The sequence below is a fragment of the Hyaloscypha bicolor genome (assembly GCF_002865645.1).
Source record: "Hyaloscypha bicolor E unplaced genomic scaffold K444scaffold_182, whole genome shotgun sequence".
Classification (NCBI taxonomy): domain Eukaryota; kingdom Fungi; phylum Ascomycota; class Leotiomycetes; order Helotiales; family Hyaloscyphaceae; genus Hyaloscypha; species Hyaloscypha bicolor.
In genome coordinates, this window is record NW_020194684.1 from 473871 (window position 1) to 492259 (window position 18389).

An 18389-nucleotide genomic window follows, 5' to 3' on the forward strand; every position below is an offset into this window, starting at 1 on the left:
TTGCTGGTAGTGGTGGTGAGGTGTGCTGAAATTGAAATGCAAGTTTTGCAGCATAGTTAGCGATCCTTGTAGCGAGTCCATTTGTCAAATGTTTTTGTTTGTGTTCTGTTGATTAGTGCGTATTGATTGATTTGTTTACTTGTTTGCTTGCTCGCTTGTTTGCTAATGCAATGAGTTGTCTCTGCTCTGCTCTTCTCTAATTGCTGGGAGAAATGAATGGGAATGAATAAAAGTTAATCAAGTGAAGTGAAATGTGGCAAAGTGTGATGTGAGAAGTGATGTAAAGAATGGATGTACCTGTGCATTGAATTCGTGACTATATACTAAAGGTGCAGGAAGTTCCTGATACCTAGAAGATCGCGAGCCGAATGTCAAGAAGGAAAACACAGCCTATTTACAGAAGCAAAGGACAGAAGCCAGCCCAGCCCAACCATATACCCTGTACCTTTCCACCCCTTCCGCAGAAGGGAACCCCAAGTTCGGGCCCCCATTACCCATTTTGTCCTTTCCCGTTTTCTCTGTCTTTCTCGACAGCGAGAGGCGAGGTGCGGTATCTAGGAACCCCTGGTGATACCTCCGCCAAATTGACCGCCGCTATGGAACCCATTACCAGGCTCAGCCTCACGCTTAGAGCCCCTGGTAATACCCCCACCAAATTGGCCGCCGGTATGGAACCCATTACCCGGCTCAGCCTCGGCCTCAGCCTCTCGCTTCTCAACACTCCCAGGCTCGGCGGTTTGGATGCTCCGTGACCCTTGGTGCTTGGCGGCGCGTGCGAGACCAATACCAGGAATGACGTTAACGCCGATGTTGGCCGGTTCGGCGACGGGGAGGGAGAGGGTTCCAGAGAGGAAGAGGGTTGCGAGAAGGAGGAGTTTGGAGAAGGAAAGCATTTCTAGGGAGGTTAGCGTAAGCTTAAGGTCTAGAGTTGAAGGATGACTTACTGGCTGAGTATTTGTGTGGGGAAATGAGGTGAGATAGATCGAAGGGGGTCAAGGGATGCGTTGTTAATGACTTGGATATCAAGAAAGAGTAGAAGACTCTAGAAGATCTGTTGAAGAGGAGGAAGATGAGGAAGGTGAGGATAATATGATGAACTCCAACCGAGATATCTCGTCCGTTTTGTATTCGGATGTCTCTAGGCAAACTCGGTCCTAATGCTATACAAAGAACAAAATCTACCGATGCGAGACAGTATATAACCTTGATATTAACCTTCATCCTCGAAAGCTATATCAGGTGTGCCTTAAGGCTCCGGAAATACATGCAATGCTTTGCAGTCCTGCGTTCAGGAGGGTTCATCCCAGGCTTTGGACGGAGGACACAAGTAGAGCGTGGACCGCACCACCGGCAGTTCATCGAAATATCGGACCGAACAAACAGCAGCAAATCAGTGTGTCAAAAGATTAATCGAGGCAATTAATTAGAATTCGATTACTATCTTAAAACCTAAAAATAATTGCCTTGATTCGAATAATTACTCTACTTAATTAAATTAATACCGTGAGGAATAAATTAAGAAACTATATTTCTTTTACTTCAAAAGCTATTTAAAGGCTCTTTACTTAACCTCTTACTCTTTCTTTATATCTCTTACTTCTCTCTCTTCTCTCTTCTTATAAACTTCCCTCTTCTCGTCTTTCTATAACTCACGTATACCCCTCTCACGTCATTATCCCTTCTTATAAACTTGTCTCTTTCTATACTTTCTTTTAAGTTTTTTCTTCTTATATATTTAAGTTAAAATTATATAAAATTTCACTCAAGTCTTGTTTTAAGATGTATATAGTCTCTTGATTTTCGCTCTTTTTGTAAGCTCACGTGACTAGTCAATTAATTAGAATTCAATTATTAGGTTTTTGCCATAATTTAATTTAATTACCGGCTCATGCCCATATTTAAATAAGTCATTTGACACACTGGCAGCAGACAGACCCGTCAGAAGGGCAATTCCACATATGCTTCAATCACAATCCTAGCACGGTAATCAGCCACTGGGCAGCACATCCCCACAACCCCAAAAGCGGGGGTGAAGTTGAGCTTCACAATCTAAACTTGGCTGCAATGCTACCACAAATAAAGTTCGCCGCAGGATTGGAGACCTGATTCGCTGGGCATTTGCATAGACATGTAGGTTTGTCTTTCTTCCCGGATCGCAGCTGTTTGTGGTATCAAAGGGGAGCAGGTTCAGGCGCGAAAAGGCGTATTTATTTTGGGAAGATGGCTTCGGGCGAGTGGTTGGGGTCTTTTTACAGCCGCTCGCTTCAGGGGGATGCTGGCGTGTTTTTAGCGAGGTCTTGAAACAAGCGATGGAGTGCCGACAGCTTGCAGGAAAAGTCTCCGAGGTCCTTGCAAGTTGCAGCATTGTATTCTCAGTCAACCGCAGCTTCAACTAGTCCCCACCCCATTGTTCGGACTATCGGGACTTTCGCATCTCCATGTTATCATACGTTGTATCGCAAGCGGAGTGGGGTCGGCATCCGTGGGCGGGGATGGCGAGACGTCGCGGGCGAAATGAAGAGTTTCGGCACCAGTCACCGGTATCACTGCCCCCCTGCACCTATTCCTGCATCCTGCGCCGCTCCCGACAGAGTGGTTCACCCGCCTTTGATGGGTGTTTCCATTTAGCTTCTTCATACTCTCCCCCCCCCTAATTAAATGTAACAGTGGGTCCCCGCAAAACCAGCCTGGCACGGTCCAGTTGCCATACCAAAAACCCCTGCACTTGGACCCACCGTTACATTTATTTAGGGGGTACAGTATCGAGTTAATCTGTTCCCAGCTGACTAGCGATTTAGCCACATTCTAGAAGCCGGCAGGGACTAGGCACGAGAGGGATTAATACGAGTACGAATATAACGTGTGAGGTTCATGGAAGTCAGTGTTTACACGTGTCGAGAGCTATATCGGAACTTTACTGGTCAGCGGTCCTATTTGAAAGGCTCACTCCGAATAGGGGCCGATCGAGTCATTCCCTAAGATGTTAACCATTTCATCCCCGGCCGAGTCGCAATACCGACTGTTCGAAACCAACATTTCCACTTGTTGATTGCTGTCTCAGAACCTTACTGGTCCTATTTTGAACACCCTTTCCGGATGGACGCCGATTACACCATGCAAATGACGATGACATTTGATTCCTGGTACATTCGCAATACCGAAGAACCAAAGCAACGGTAACGCCCGGAGTTTTTGTAATCCAGAGTATCTCGACAAAAGAGACCTGGGCCTCGGGAGTATCGCTCCTATCACAAGGCGAACGTGGTTATTTCGAGTCCTGTTTCCTCGCATCGGGAAGTTCATCTCGAATCGCCAAGAATATCTACATGGTGTTACAATCTCCTTGTTCACAGCATTCGGCTTTTTGTGACTGACTGAGAATTTGTCACGACGAATAAAGGACCAAGTCATCTCAATGCAAACTCTACCCTGTGTCAGAGCGTCCACCTCCCGTGGACGAAGAACCAACAGGTTTGTGTCAGGTAGCCGACCGCGTGGAATCGGTTGGTTTGATCCTTCACCAACTCCCGGCGTGGTGGGTTGCGGCACCGTGTCGGTGTCCGGATCCCAATAGTCACTGATTTTCGAGCAAGTCGAAGCCGACTTAGATAGGCAAGCGTCATGTCGAAATCCATCGAGTTATGCAGATAAAATACAAGTTTAATGCTGTGTGTATTCCTATTCCTATCACGCTCTATCAGGCAGCCAACTCCAGGAGAGCGCAGTCCTGACCCGTACTGCTTCCTTCGCTCCTCGACCAAGTATAACCCCTCCCCTTCCTTTTTCTTTTTAATAACCTCGTTAAATCCAATACTGCAATTCAAGTGAAAGTCGGCATTACTGTATAATCTCTACCAACGGCTTTCAATCCAAACTCGCAAATCCTATCCAACGCCAGTTCAAATGCTCACAAACGTCGTTCAATTCCTTTCCTGCGGACTCCACGTCCAACTCCGCAAGCTCTAGTCTTCAAATCCAGATCCAGATCCTTCATCTAGGTGCCACAGCCACCAGCCCCTTCCAAAAACCCAGTATTGCCCTCCATACACTCCGCATTCCGCCTCGTCGCATGCAAGATTCCCCCAAACACCGACAGCGGAAGCACCAGTAATACGACTACCGCAACAGCGATGCAGATGGATGCCTTCCTTCTGTTCCTACTCCTGTCTTTAGGTGAAGGGTCTAAGGATTTGCGTTTTGCTGAGTGTGAGGCGGCTACGGCAGGGAATGGAGTAGGAGCGCGGTAAAGGGAGTAGAGCGGTGGTGGGTGAGTTGGAGAGGAGGGCGTTGGCGAGGAAGAGCGTGAGATATGGTGGTAGATGGGGAGCTGGGCGGTGTCAGTACAACTGTCTGTTCGTAGTGGAGAGCAAATATACCAGTGGTACATCTTTTGTTTCGTGGGGCATTGTTGCTTGTGGTCTTCAGATCTCTCTCAATCCTCTTTCTCCGTTTTGAAAATTCTCGGTCGCCTTGCCCTCAATTGAATTCTCTCGCAACTCAGAATTCCCAGGAAATACTGTGACAAAGGAAAGAGTTTCTCAAGTCCAATTAGGTGTTAATTTTGATCTCAATCGTGTTCTTTTCTGCCAATCACAATTGAAGCTTCAAAGTTTCTAGCAAAAATATCCCACTCTTTAAATAGGTGGCACATCCATATGTGGTCCCCCCAGCCTTCAAATATTATTTCAACAAACAGCACACTATAGATGAACCATAGGCCTGCATGGAATGCGCCTTCTATTGGTTCAGACAGGGAGGGCTCGAGGCAAAACCGTCAGCACGCCCCGGGCACACTCAGCCACCCCCAGGTCAGACCACAGGGGATGCCTGGGGGCACAGCATAAAAATTCTGGCCAGTCTGAGTTTGATACCACACACAACACGTCCAACTAAAGAGGTCGTAACTTGTGGTAATGTATTGCGGCGCCTAACTGCCAAACTCGCGCCTTGATTCGATCGACCGTGGGTAAATGCGAGGTTTCATCAGCCCGGAACTCGAACCCTCGAGCCTGCGAGCCTGCATTACGTACTCGTCTATTCTTGTGAGGCTCCATTTAAATCTCTTGTCATGTATTGCACCAGTATTGTTCAAGGTGGCATTGATTGTCATCATTGATACCTGGCTCTAAACCCTAATACATGCCGATTTGTTGAATTCAGTTTCTCCGAGACAACATCTCTAACAGCAGTCCCATTCCCATTCCCCAACGCCAAAGGTACAGGCATACTGTCGAGTCCTTCCCTGCACTATCCCCTTTTTATTCTTACCATAGGCCCGGATGGCATCAACAGCTGCGACAACAACAGCCGCAACTTAAAACACCCCCACTCCTACGCCCTAGCTTTAATCGTAAAACCCACACCCGCCCCCACCCCAAGTATTGTCAGCACGACTACGACAATAAGTACTACGAACTTCCCCCCCATCTTCGCTTTGTCCTTTCCTGTAATCTGCCTCTCTCCACTCTCGTAGTACTTGGGATCGTAGGGGGAAGGGAAGTTATCGCGGACGAGGGCTTCATCGTCTGCGGAGCTGCCAGCGAGCGAATTAGCTGTTGCATGAGTATGTTTTCGTGGTTTTTTGACATGGGAAAGGTGGAGGCTTACTTGAGAGAGCGTGGATTCCATGGGATTGCAGGGGGAGGTGCGAGAGGGACGGATGTAGGCGTGTTGATGGGTGTGTATTTGAAGGTCCTGGTGGAGGAGGTAAACGGGTCTTTGGACTTGGTTGTCTGTTAATTTTTTTGCTATTAGTTATGGGTATGTTGATGAGGGTAGTGGGTTGGAGAAATGGGAGGTTACCTTCGACACGGCCGCTGCTTCGGGACGGAAGGGATCGGGCATTTTGAGAACTTCCGAGTCCTCTCGGCCCCTCGGGCATCCGAGAAACTTTTCTAATTCCCCTCTTCTCAAAATTCGGCGTGGTTGGATTCCAAAGTTGCTAAGGCAAGCGGCGCGGTCGGATCAAGTGCTTCCCGTGATACTTCAGTCTGCAAACACCAACACTCTTCAAAACCAGATTCCGAATCGCGAAGCAGATCTCAAGGAGCGAAGAATTCGGAATCCATCTCCTCTCTTGTATGCACAGACGACCCCAGGACCAACAGTAGATTCCGGAGGCGGCGTGGTGGAATCTGTAACAGTTTGGCGATCATTGTTGGCAGCATCCTACGCGGGAAGGGAGGTCCAATCGCCTCGTTGCAAGCGCAAATGAGGATATGCTACTCGGCCCCCCCCCCCTAATTAAATGTAACAGTGGGTCAAAGTGCAGGGATTTTTTGGTATGGCAACTGGACCGTGCCAGGCTGCTTTTGCGGGGACCCACTATTACATTTATTTAGGAGGGGGCAGAGTACGGAGGTACAGCCCATAATGATAATCGTTCGGCGGTTCCCACCTACAATTCGCCTAGCACGCCTTGTAGGTGAGGGATAGCGATACGCACAGAACAGCGATACGCAAATTTTTTACCCCACTTCCACACATCACTCCACCAAAATCACCAAAATGCCACCCGAACCACATGAAATCGAAGAGCGCATAGCTAAAGCCTCTCATGCAATGGATAATGATCCTTACCTGAGAGGTACGAAGGCTGCAAAGCAATTTGGGGCCCCATACGAACGTCTAATGGCTCGTCGACGTGGGCGTCCACCCAGCCACTCGCGAGGGGGGCAGAACAAAAAGCTCTCCGCACCACAAGACGATGCTCTAAAGGAGTATATTCTTATGCTCCAATATTCCGGCCGTGGGGCCAATATATACGAGATTCGTGCAGCTGCAGGAAGGCTCCTTTTTTGGAGCTCTGGGGATTCCAATTCGTTAGTATCGATTTAATAGACTAAAGCATGGATGGTCCGGCAAGCCGAATTCCTCAAATCAATACGAGAGAAGCCTTTATCCGCAAAGCGATTGGCTGCACATATTGTGGAGGATATTAAGGGGCATTTTCAGGAATTTGATTAATGCAAGAGAAGATATAATATGGAGGATTACGATATGTCTAACTTTAACGAAAGTGGATTCCAAATTGGAGTAGTTACCGGCGATCGAGTCTACGTTTCCCACGATTGCGAAGCTATATATAATACAGATCCAGAGAATCGAGAGCTTGTAATAGCAGTGGCTATGATTAATTATGGAGGAACCAAGGTACCAGCAATGATTATTTTTAAGGGAGCATACCACTTGCGGGGACATTTCAAAAACCAGCTTGACGAGAATATACTTTTTGCACGATCTCCTATAGGATTTACTAATTATCGGCTTGGAGTATGCTATATTAAGTATTTTGACAGATTCTGTCCCCCTTCTGGACCCGGCAGATATCGTATCTTGATTTTCGATGGCTACGGCTCTCATATAAGTCGCGAATTCCTAGACTATTATTGGAAGTATCGCATACGACTATTCAAGCTTCCTGCACACACCACTCACCTTCTCTAACCTCTTGATATGGCCGTTTTCCAAGCTTTAAAGCATTGGTTCCAAGTCGAATTACGTCAAGAGATCTTTATGGGTGCAGAGACAATGGACAAAAAGGCGTTTTTTGCGATATTCCAGAGGTTCTGGGATAAGGTGTTTAATAGCCGCACGATCACACGGAATTCCTTCAAGAAAACAGGGCTAATTCCTCTCGAACCAGAAGTGGTACTCTCAAAAATGAAGGAATATAAGCAACTTCAGAAGCAAACAAGACGACAAGCTCGTACGCCATCTCCTCTAACCTCTCCAATTCGATAATCTTTACTAATTCTTCCCTCCTCTCCTCTCGCATTTGCTACCCCGCCACCCCGCACTTCTCCTCCTGCCGAGAATTGGGCTAATTGGGCCACGCCATTAATAATTCGCATACGAAAGAAGGGTGTTATATATGTGAAGGAGCGAATAGAGGCAGCAATGAACGGTATACTAATTATACCATCTGTAAAGCATGTACAAGAAAAGGTTGAGGGTATAGCGGAGCGATCCATACTATCCGGTGCTTTAGCAAAGCAAAGAGTCCACGATTTGAGCCTTGCAGAGCAAGAAAGGGAGAAGAGAAACGATAGGGATAATGGAAGGATCGTTCAAAAGTATGGAGAGATTTATGTATATTAAGGACGAGCAGATATTGCGGCAGATAACGAGGATGAGGTCAAAGTAGTTAATATGCGGAACGCCCGATTGGCCAAACCATGGAGGAAAAAGTATCGACAGATGATGGTATTATTTCCAGAGGACTATTGGAAGGTAAAGGCTCAAATGCGCTATACTTTCCATGATTTATGGGAGTGATGCGTGGGGTTTAAGGCAAATAATGGTAGATTTTGGTAAAAAATTTGCGTATCGCTGTTCTGTGCGTATCGCTATCCCTCACCTACAAGGCGTGCTAGGCGAATTGTAGGTGGGAACCGCCGAACGATTAGTGATAGCGCCAGCAGGCGTCAATAGAAAACTCGTGATTTCAATACTCGACAACTTTTGCTACACGAAACATAAAAAGTTCATTCAAAAGCTGTAAATATCCATAACAGTGCCGTATAGTAGTGCTACGTTTTTTCAAGTTTTTGTGATACGTTGTTGTTGCGATACCAGGTTGAAAGCTCGGACCCCTGCTAGCGCTATTACTATCATTATGGGCTGTACCTCCGTATGGATGCAGTCTTGGTTTTAAGTTACGAAGTGTGGAATTGTTGGTGTTTTGAAAATCATTATCATTTATCATTTGTGTGCGGTTTCACCTGATCGCTGTGATAGTTCTTGCCGACCCCCAATGTGCGAGCGCTCGTCATTTCAGCCCCTCCAACCGCTATCTTGATCGCCCCCACCGCCATCTTTTCTCCTCTCCTCTCGTCTCGTCTCCCTGTGAACAATGGGTATAGCCAATCCAACCAATCCTTAACTCCATTCCAAAGCCCCCCAAAACAAACAATAAACAAGAATATGGTAAATTCATAACTCGTCACTCAATTCCCCGTCCCCCGTTCCCCTCTTCCCCAGTGATAAACACCACCAAAAACGCTCAGTACGACGACCAAGAAAATAACGCCCAAACAGCCCGCAAAAATCATGAGCGCTTTCCGGCTACGATTTTTATCGTGGTATTCTTCTAGGGCAAATTTATCACGATAAGAAGAGTGTGATGATTCTGTGGAAGCCCGCGGTGCGGTGTGCAGGAAGGGAATAGTGGTTGGTTGTTGATAGGTGACGTGAGAGATGTAGGATGGTGGTGGTGGAGAGGGTGGTGATTGAGGCTAGTGATTGTTAATTGATTTGATTACAAATGAAAGGTAGATTGAAGGGAAAACCGTACGGCTAGGAAAGGGGAATCCTCTTCCAATTCTCGTGGTGTTCTTTCTTGCGTAGCCATTGTGAAGCCTGTTCTGCTCAAGCGAAGCCCCTGAAACCCAAAATCTGTTGTACAAACTCGATTACAGCGGAAAGTACGTGAATTGGACCAGTGCGCAACTGTGGAAGAGTTTCAAACATGAAGAGTAGCTCCTTCCTATATTACTCTCATGATACAAGGCTGACTCCATGCACCGAAATCCCCATTCTATTCTTAGATCGCGATGTCGGGCCTGGTCCAATGATCGCTTGAGGCTTTGAGGCTGTGGCTGACTGGGCTGAGGCTTGGCCACGCAGCTGCCAAGAAATCGAGGCGCGGGTGCAGGTCGATGTGATACCGAAGGATAAGCCTCATATTTGAAGCTTTTTAATTGGCGATGGGCTGTAATACAGGAGGAAGGAGGGGGAAGAAGTTCGTTGTTGGAGGTGGGCACGTGATCATGACTTCAGGCATTGAGGACACCCGAAAGACCACGTCCGCCCAATCTCACCTCACCCATCCCTCACCGCCTACACAGTCAGCCACGCCGCCTCATTACTGTCCCGATCGACACCGAACCATCCAGAAGAAGAAGAAAGAGGATCAACAGATTCCATCGCGTCTTTGTCTCCAGGCCGCTTTCAATTGGGTCTGTTACCCCCCGTTCGTCAGTACGAGCGATTGTCAATCGGGGTCCCTATTGCCCAATTGCGGGCCCCGATCGCTTAATCGCCTGCTTAAGCGAACTCCGGTTTATAAATACGAAGTCGAATACGAGCAAATTTTTAAAATACTAAAATATTTTAATCCCTATAAATTATTTAAATCCTATTAATATAATCATTTAGAAAAAGTTTAGTTAATTATATTAATTAAGTAATATTAGCCCTAATCTTTTATTATAACTCTAAAACCTTTTTAATATAATTTTAATTTCAAATATATAAAATTATTTATATCTTTTAATCTTTAATAGAATTTAATCTATAAAAGATTTATTTGAGTCTCTTATAAGTATTAATCCTTTCTATTTAATTAAATTTTAGCCTTTATCCTTTATTAGAAAGTTATAAACTATTTTAAAATCGGGCTCTTTTATTAGCGAATCGGGGTCCTCGCTTAGGTCCGATTGATCAATCGCTCGTATTGACGAACCGGGGGGAACAGGTCGCATACAGAAGTCCGAGCGATGCTCTGATTCGTGGGATTTCTCCAGCCGGGACTGGATCAACTGCCGTCGGAACATCTGGGGATAGGAAACAGGGGGGATTGACCCCGCGATCTGAGAGACCTGATGGCTGAATGGGTCGAGCCGGCAGTATCCCCGATGAGAGTTGCAGGGCTCCCCGCATTTGCTGCTTATATCTTGGTACTGGTGACGGGCGCGGTGTCCTCTGGGGTTAGATTCGGACTGAGAAAGGTACCAAGCGGACAACCATTTCCAATTTCAGATTTTTGAACTCCTTCCCGGGCAAGATCTGTCCGAACATCTCGGTTTGAGGTGCAGACATGTGTCAATCTAAAATTCGATAGGCACCATTTCAAAATTATTATATGTAAGGTACCGTGTCTCACTTGTTTCCGCCATCGAGACCCCCAGCTTTCTGCCTCTTCAATTAATGTCCATAATGTTTCCTATGAAGGGGCAGATTGTATTCCTCTTGCTGCTGGAGTTCGTCTGGTCTGCGACTGTCACATATACAATCCCTGCATCTGCTCCGACAACAGCAACAGCTCTTGATCCTGCACCTCTGGGAATATCGTAAGTTCCCCATTTCCTTGGCATTGGATGAGAAAATGCTGAATTTTGAACAGTTTTGAATTCTTCGCTTTCCCTTCATACTTCTTGAACGTCACTGGGACCAATCAATGTCTAAAGAACTTGAAGGAGTTGACGGGGACATGGCCTCCGATTCGAATTGGTGGGACTACACAGTGAGTTGCTCTGGGGAAACAATTGGACATAAGCTGAATGTGAACAGAGATCGAGCCACATATGATGCGTCATCCTCAGCATATGTCACATACTCGGTGGCATCTCCACTCGACGCTCCAGCTTCGTTGACTTTTGGCCCGAAATTCATGGACCTTGCATCCACATACCTGGGAACGGTTGTCATGGGTGAGTAAACTTCAGAAAGGAGTTGAATTTAGCTGATGTCATTGTAGGTCTGAATCGTGGACACGACGACATCGCCAACACAATCGCCGCAGCAAAAGTAGCCAGCGACAAAATGAGTAACCTCCTCGCCATCGAACTAGGCAACGAACCCGAATGTAAGGGCCTCCATCCGCTTCCCAAGCCCCTCTAACAAAACAGACTACACCAGCGACAAACAACCTATCGCCCTTAACGCCGGCACCTGGACCCCCGCCACCGACGCCGAATCGCAAGATGACTGGGATATCCGCGTCGGGTCAGCCCTGCACCGAAACCTCATAATTCAAGCTGGCAACTCCAACGACTCGCCCCCGAAATGGGGGGCCGTAGAACTGATCGCCACCGAAAACAGCACCGCAAAATCCTACGTGCATGACTACGCGCATCACAACTACCCCGGCGGCACCCTCACCACTCTCATGTCGCATTCCAACATCGTTTCGAACCTCGCTATTTTCGAACCAGAGGTTGCGGCGGTGAGTGATGAGGGGAAAGAGTATGTCCTTGGGGAAACGAATAGTGTTAGTGGTGGCGGAGCAGCGACCGTCAGTCCGCTGTTTGGCGCGGCGGTTTGGACAATGGATTATATGTTAAGGGCCGCGGTCTTGGGGATCAAGAGGGTGTATTATCATCACGGGACGGTAGGGAAGTGCTTTTATTGCTTTTGGGGGAGGTACAGTATGGGTGCTCCGTACTATGGCGCGTATGCAGCTACTGCGGCTATGGCTGGTGGCTCGTCTATTGTTTCCCTCGATGAGGGGAGTACGAACTATGGTGGGTACATAGTGTCTGATAGAGATGGGACACCAATGAGGGTGTTGCTTCTTAATTCTGATTTTTACGGGGGGGGTGGATCGAGGGGCAGTCAGACTTTTGTATTGAGTGGGTTGACGGGGGGGAAGAGCAGTGCGAAGAGGTTAAGCGCGCCCAGTGCAAACTCTAGGGTTGATCAGGGTGGGAATCCAAGCTTCGGAGGGCAGATGTTTGCGAACGGGACATGTGAGGTGAGAGGGGAGGAGGTGTGGGAAATGGTTGATGTTGTGGATGGGAACGGGACGTTTGTTGTTGGTGCAAGTGAGGCACTTTTGGTGTATCTGAAATAATGATAACACAGGACCCCAGAGGCTTTGAGCTCTTCTAGCAACACAATTGGAACGAGAAGATTTCAGTTATGTGCAAATCAATAGGGTATTCGAAGGCTTGTAACTTCACTTTTGCTACGGGGCTGCTGGGGAAGCGTGCCACCAAGCGTGCCGTCACTTCAAGGCTTTGCAGTAGAAGATCGAGAGGTGGTGGAGAAAGCGAAGGACTTCAATAGTACATGCCGGACGCCGCATCTTAGGTTCGATGTCCCGCCAGGGATATGTGGGATCTTGAGGGGGTCTTCGCTATTTTTATTGGGCAGGTGGGATGTGGGAATGAGGATTGAGAACATGAGAGTGATGGAGTTATGACTGGGCTTATTGTTTGTTTATTGAACCGTTGCCGATCTTTGGGCGAGGCATGGTGTGTTGTGTGAGGGTTGAGGTTGTACAGTGTTATTCGGGGGTAGGGGGGAGGGTTCGTTGAGTCGGGCGAGCAGAGGATTTTGCTCAAGTGATCGGTCATGCACGTTTACAGGGCTGCTTTATTCAAAGTGACTTGTTAAGGGTATTTGCAAAACGGTTGTACGCTGTAGTGCAGGAATGGTGGTGGTTGGTGGTGGTTGGTCATAGGCCCGCAATTGCCACTCTACCGGATAATGACATGAAACTGACGAAGGATCAAATCCTCGTCAACCTGCCAGCATTATTGCGGAATGTTTCCTGCCACCCTTTATTCAATGCCGAGAGTGGATTTAAAGGCATCTTCTATAAAAATATCTCTGGAAAGAAGTCTCATTCAATCTGGTGCATTAGAGAGTAGCCCATGCAGCAGACAACTGCTCCTCAGCAAATCAGTAGCCATGCGAGTTATGTAGGAACCTTGATTTCTATTTTTAACACGTTTCCCTCGGTATTTGTACGCGGCGGAATTGGTCCCCATTCCTGGGGAGGAACATTCCTCCGATCTTACTACACCGCGATATATATGTTACACAAGATGATAAAAAGGTTAAAATGACCTCCACTCATCTATCGTGGTGCGTGTGTAACGTCGCTTCACATCTCGCCACGCTTACCTCTAGCTCCAGTGCCTTCCCGATTCTAGCATCTAGTAAATACGAGGTGATTATACATTGTCCGCAGACCACTTGAACAGATGATATCCACAATTTTGAAGCTGCTTCACAATATCTTCTCACACGTTTGCACCCTCCACAAGTATAACAGAACGCCCATCTTCCGTCTACTACAATGAAGCTATCCGCCGGGTCCGCCCTCATATTATCGATCCTTGCTAGCTGCGCAACAGCCTACATTGGCCAACTCTGTTCTTCTGGTGGTGTAAGCAGCCTCTTCATCTCACCTTCTTCCGTGTTCACCCATTTCTCTACTCGTTCCCGTCAACCAAGCGGAATGAAGATGAAATCCCGACTAACTCACAAGCGGCAGTCGACTGGAACCTGCGAGGAAAACTCTTGGTGCGATAGCCGTCAGGGCGTACACGACATCCACAACCTCTGTCCCAACGATCCTGATGACGTAATGTGCTGCTTCTACCCACTGTGCGACAATAATCAGGGGAGCTGTGACATCACTTCTAATGGCCAGACGTGCCATGGTACTGGTGGCCATTGGGTGACGTACGTTGTCCCTCCTAAGTTTCTGTCATCGCGAGAGATTCTAATGCATCAATCGTAGTGGATTTTGTCCAGGGCCGAACAATTATAAATGCTGCGTGTATTAGGGTTTGAAACTTTGGCTGTGAAAGGTGCTGTTTTGGCAGCAGGAGTGAAACTATCTGCGGCAATGTCAATGTGCACGTACTACTATCAATGGAAAAGTTCTTCATGTCTAAGGAATAGCCCAACGCCGTGCCTTGAATGCGTCCTGAGAATGTCCAGATTTCCCTACAACCCTAAGAAAAGCTCCCTCGAAGCCGAGATAACAAAGCACTCCAGCAGATGTGCATATATTTGAAGCTCTGTGCGAATGAGTCTACGAGGAAAGTCACTACACGAACTATGGCACACATAAATGAGGGGGCAACATTCGTGTGCTCGGAGTAAAAGACGGTCCTCGCTTAGCAAGCGAGCCCCTATCCAAACAAAGGGAATGACAAGATCTTGATCAATGGACAACCACCGAATTCAGGTGCTTTACAATAACCATCTATCAACTTTCTCAATAAATTGAGATCTACTCTGGAACTTGCTTCTCCAACACCATAGTGCTCTTGTCAACAACTTCACCTGAGTGCGACGGAGCTTTGATACAAGTGCCCTTTCTGAAGACACACCTCGCAGGGGTCGTTTCACGCACGTTCAAAAATCCAGGAGACAGAGAGCTGGAGATCGCAACGACAACTTGGTCGCCATAATAGGATTAGACACCAGAATGGATGATACTTCTGAAGACCTTTAGTATAGTCATAAGGCTAGCTCTCCACAATTCTGTCAGCGTTTTATGTTTCGGAGGCGGGTAGAGTGATTGTGCCCCCCCCGGACCAAAAGCCAATCGGTAATTCATGAAGAATCCCACTCGATTAATACCCCCCATTTAGCCAGTGAAGTAACTCAGAAGATAACTGCATGCCGTTGCAATCAGAACGGTGCTAACGGTTTGTCCAGCTGTCAGACCAATTCCAACCATACTCCTTCCGAGTGTGTAGGAACCAATACAAATTCCTGGGGTTTGAGGTTAGACTTGGCCATCTGAGGAAGGGGAGGAATGGAGACTTACTTGCTGTGGCCCAGTAGGTAAAGTTCGCCCATCCTGTGGATGTCCAGTGTTCTTGCTTGGATGATGGGATAAATGTCACCATTTTCCCGTCCTGTGGTACCCTGTGCTGCATACTGCTCCTGACGATTTTTGACCTCCAATTGCCGGAGGGTTTTTGAATGCGACCGATTGCTATTTCTTCTGGAGTATAGTGAACTTATGCAACGATCCACGGAGACAATAATTTTGGTGCAAGTTGAATATTGAAGGCTAAAAGATCTTATATTGAGTATTGAATCTACCCAGTTGAGCCAACTGATAGGAGTTCCTGCGTACCTTGCAAATTTAAACTGAACCAACTGATAGGAAAGATACCAGCTGTGGGATGCATTTACTACTGATCCCCGGCATTTGGTTTTCCAGGGCCTGTGATGTTCTGGTATTCTCACTAATTTATAATATGGTTCAACTTAAGCGATACTATGGTTCAGCTACTGGCTCTTAAAGTCTTGCCAACAGCCAATTCAAAGTATCGGGGCCTTTCAACTTGAGGCTAGAATTTCCATGCTTATAGTATTATCCTAAGATCGATTGATTTCCAGAGAATGATTGAACTCATGCAGGATGAGGTCCTGCACAACGACTTGCTCTGCGTCCTCTATCAGATTTCCAGATTAGAAATTCAGTCATAAAAGCTCACTTGACAACGTTTGGGAATTGCGGCCTATGCTGCAGATTTAGATTTGTTAGAAAGTGGTGTGGCTTCGCATCGGCGACACTAAAGAAGATTGGGCAGCAGCCCCTGACTGCCTAATTAACCCAAGCTGAACAATAATCCTTACTGTCCAGTGTGTCAAATGATTTAGCTTGATTTGATTATCGCCTCTGAATCAAATCAAATCAAGTCAAAATCTACTTAATCAAATCATAATCAAATATAATCAACTATAGTTAATTATAGTTAATTATTTAGTCACGTGACCGTATACCTACACTCGGAGATTAGAAAAGCGAGATAAGGCCAAAATAAGGCTTAGGCTAGCCCATATCCGGTATTGCTTAAGGTGCTCTTTACTAAATCGGGTATCGCGCCGCTTGGTAAGTAAAGCGGCACGAGCCGAAAGCACTAAAACCTCCTCGATTTTCTAGTAATTTCTCGCTACCTTATAAATCTTATTATTATAAGTAAAATAGCTAAAAATAGGCCCTCTTACAAGTAAGGGCTTTAATATTAGGGGATTATATCTAATTAGATGCTTATTAAAGAATTATCTGGATTCTAGAGGTTTCATATATAAATAAGTAATTTTCCTCAAGTTATTCTCTTTTCCTCTAATTTTATATATAAATATCTTAATAACTATAGCTCTAATTAAGAAGCTTTTGACTATAAACTTACTTATTTTTACTTAATATATTCGAAATTGTCTTAATAATCTTTAATTAATCTTAATATCCCTCAAAATAAAGAGGAATAAAAAAAGCAGAAAATAAGAATAAAAGATAAAGAAGAGATTTCTAAGGAAGATAACCATTTTTATGCCCGATTTAGACTAGCTTTATACCCTTATATATATTTTATAAGTTTTGTTTATATCTTATTAATATAGCTATTAGTTATTTAATAATCTTTTAAGTTACTTGAGAAATTTAAGTTTTCTAAATATTACGTGATAATTATAGTTGATTATAATTAATTATAATCATAATCAAATCAAATCAAGTCAATATCTACTGAATCAAATCATAATCAACTATAATTAACTATAGTTAATTATAATTAACTAGCCTTGATTTTTTTTTTGACACACTGTTACTGTCGAGTTTTGATTTCGCGCAGTAGTTTTGATTTCTTGACCTGTAGTGGTCATTTTCTCGGAGAAATTGACAAATTTCACCGTTTTCTTGACTAGAGACATTCAGCAGACAAAGATCTACTAGCCTGCTTCTACAATCTCGTTACCTTCCTTGAGAAAATCGACCAGGACGTTCCTCTTGAGATTTCGGAGTGTGATTCCACAGGTGGCCATTTGGAAATACTGTACGTTATCTTCTTTAACGCGGGATCGAATGACTTGCCTAGAAAATTGTTCTGGAAGAAGACTTCTTGGAGTATTGCTGTTTACTTGAAAACTACCACCACCAAGTTACTTCAACGCCAGCCCTTCGAGCCGTGTTCCGAAGGAAGTGGTCCGGTCAGCGCCATTAAGACGGCTCCTCTCCTTGCGGTTTCCTTTGCAATACACTCCGCAACAAGGATGCTTGGGTCCCAGAACTCGATTTCTGGAGAAGGGAGTTTAAGGAGAGCTGTGTATGGTTTTTGAAGTAGGAGCATACCGCTGAGGGACTTAGCTTGGGGGAGGGATGGAGGAAACGAACTGAGTTCGTAACTTGCCTGTAGCAGAGAGCAGCCTATGTGCAGAACTGAGGCTTCTTGCTTTGGCCTTCGATATCCACTGCTTGCAAGGTTCGACGTAGCTGCGCGGCTTCTTCGTTGAGGAAGTCTTTGTTTTTGGTGTAGTCTGAGACATGTTTGTATACTCGACCGAGGAGGAAAATTGCTTGTGAGAAACGAGCGAAGCGACCGAGTTTGAGACTCGATGGGGAAGAGAGGGTAGAGGTTTATTTGAGGTTAGAACCTACCTTATGAGGCAGTGCGGATCCGCAAGGGAAATACAGGACTTACGTCTTGGTCCACAAACCATCGTCTATCGGTAGAATGCTTGAATAATATGGCTCCGGAGCAGCTAGCGGTCTTGTGGGATTACCAAGGTTAACAGAACTGTTGTATGTTAGGATTAAAGTCTAATGGCTAGACTCCAAGACGTACTGATCAAGAATGAGTACAGCCCACCAAATTCTCTTTCTCTCCCCTTTTTGCTAAGCGGGAATAACCGAGAGCCCCTTTTAGCTATAGGTTAGCTTGTAACTAGCACGTGCTACAAGTCCCTAGGGGTGGATGGACCACGAAGACAGCCTCATAGGTCCAAAATATCCAGGTTAAGTTACAATAACAGCTTTGATCTAAGCTCTCCCAAAAAGTCGGCAAAGAGGTTTACTTTTGAACACTGTCACGTGACAGACCAAAACTCAGAAAGACAAAACTGTTTTGAAT

General features: G+C 45.9%; 6 protein-coding genes across 6 annotated transcripts; 2 read left to right on the forward strand and 4 right to left on the reverse strand.

Moving 5' to 3' along the window:
- Positions 1-415: 415 nt before the first annotated feature.
- On the reverse strand, positions 416-1075 carry K444DRAFT_620202 (uncharacterized protein). The gene has a single exon (XM_024881654.1). It carries the CDS (start codon positions 891-893, stop codon positions 555-557), a length of 339 nt encoding a protein of 112 aa, XP_024727922.1. The 5' UTR covers positions 894-1075; the 3' UTR covers positions 416-554.
- A 2591-nt stretch (positions 1076-3666) lies between these two features.
- Positions 3667-4614, reverse strand: K444DRAFT_668983 (uncharacterized protein). The gene is made up of 2 exons (XM_024887477.1): positions 4377-4614; positions 3667-4327 (listed from the first exon to the last, which is right to left on the reverse strand). The coding sequence occupies exons 1-2, from the start codon at positions 4404-4406 to the stop codon at positions 3995-3997; spliced, it is 363 nt and encodes a 120-aa protein (XP_024727923.1). The 5' UTR covers positions 4407-4614; the 3' UTR covers positions 3667-3994.
- A 483-nt stretch (positions 4615-5097) lies between these two features.
- On the reverse strand, positions 5098-6117 carry K444DRAFT_620203 (uncharacterized protein). The gene is made up of 3 exons (XM_024881655.1): positions 5803-6117; positions 5608-5732; positions 5098-5533 (listed from the first exon to the last, which is right to left on the reverse strand). Exons 1-3 carry the CDS (start codon positions 5842-5844, stop codon positions 5332-5334), a joined length of 369 nt encoding a protein of 122 aa, XP_024727924.1. The 5' UTR covers positions 5845-6117; the 3' UTR covers positions 5098-5331.
- Positions 6118-6483: 366 nt separating this feature from the next.
- K444DRAFT_620206 (uncharacterized protein) lies at positions 6484-7708 on the forward strand (the record flags this gene model as incomplete). The annotated part of the gene is made up of 3 exons (XM_024881656.1): positions 6484-6825; positions 6973-7330; positions 7472-7708. Coding segments are annotated over exons 1-3 (913 nt in total), but the record flags the coding sequence as incomplete, so codon positions are not given.
- A 959-nt stretch (positions 7709-8667) lies between these two features.
- K444DRAFT_620208 (uncharacterized protein) lies at positions 8668-9445 on the reverse strand. The gene is made up of 2 exons (XM_024881657.1): positions 9296-9445; positions 8668-9236 (listed from the first exon to the last, which is right to left on the reverse strand). Exons 1-2 carry the CDS (start codon positions 9350-9352, stop codon positions 8949-8951), a joined length of 345 nt encoding a protein of 114 aa, XP_024727926.1. The 5' UTR covers positions 9353-9445; the 3' UTR covers positions 8668-8948.
- A 1377-nt stretch (positions 9446-10822) lies between these two features.
- On the forward strand, positions 10823-12637 carry K444DRAFT_573438 (glycoside hydrolase family 79 protein). The gene is made up of 5 exons (XM_024877403.1): positions 10823-11072; positions 11126-11245; positions 11293-11432; positions 11480-11587; positions 11631-12637. The coding sequence occupies exons 1-5, from the start codon at positions 10930-10932 to the stop codon at positions 12572-12574; spliced, it is 1455 nt and encodes a 484-aa protein (XP_024727927.1). The 5' UTR covers positions 10823-10929; the 3' UTR covers positions 12575-12637.
- The last annotated feature ends 5752 nt before the right edge of the window (positions 12638-18389 follow it).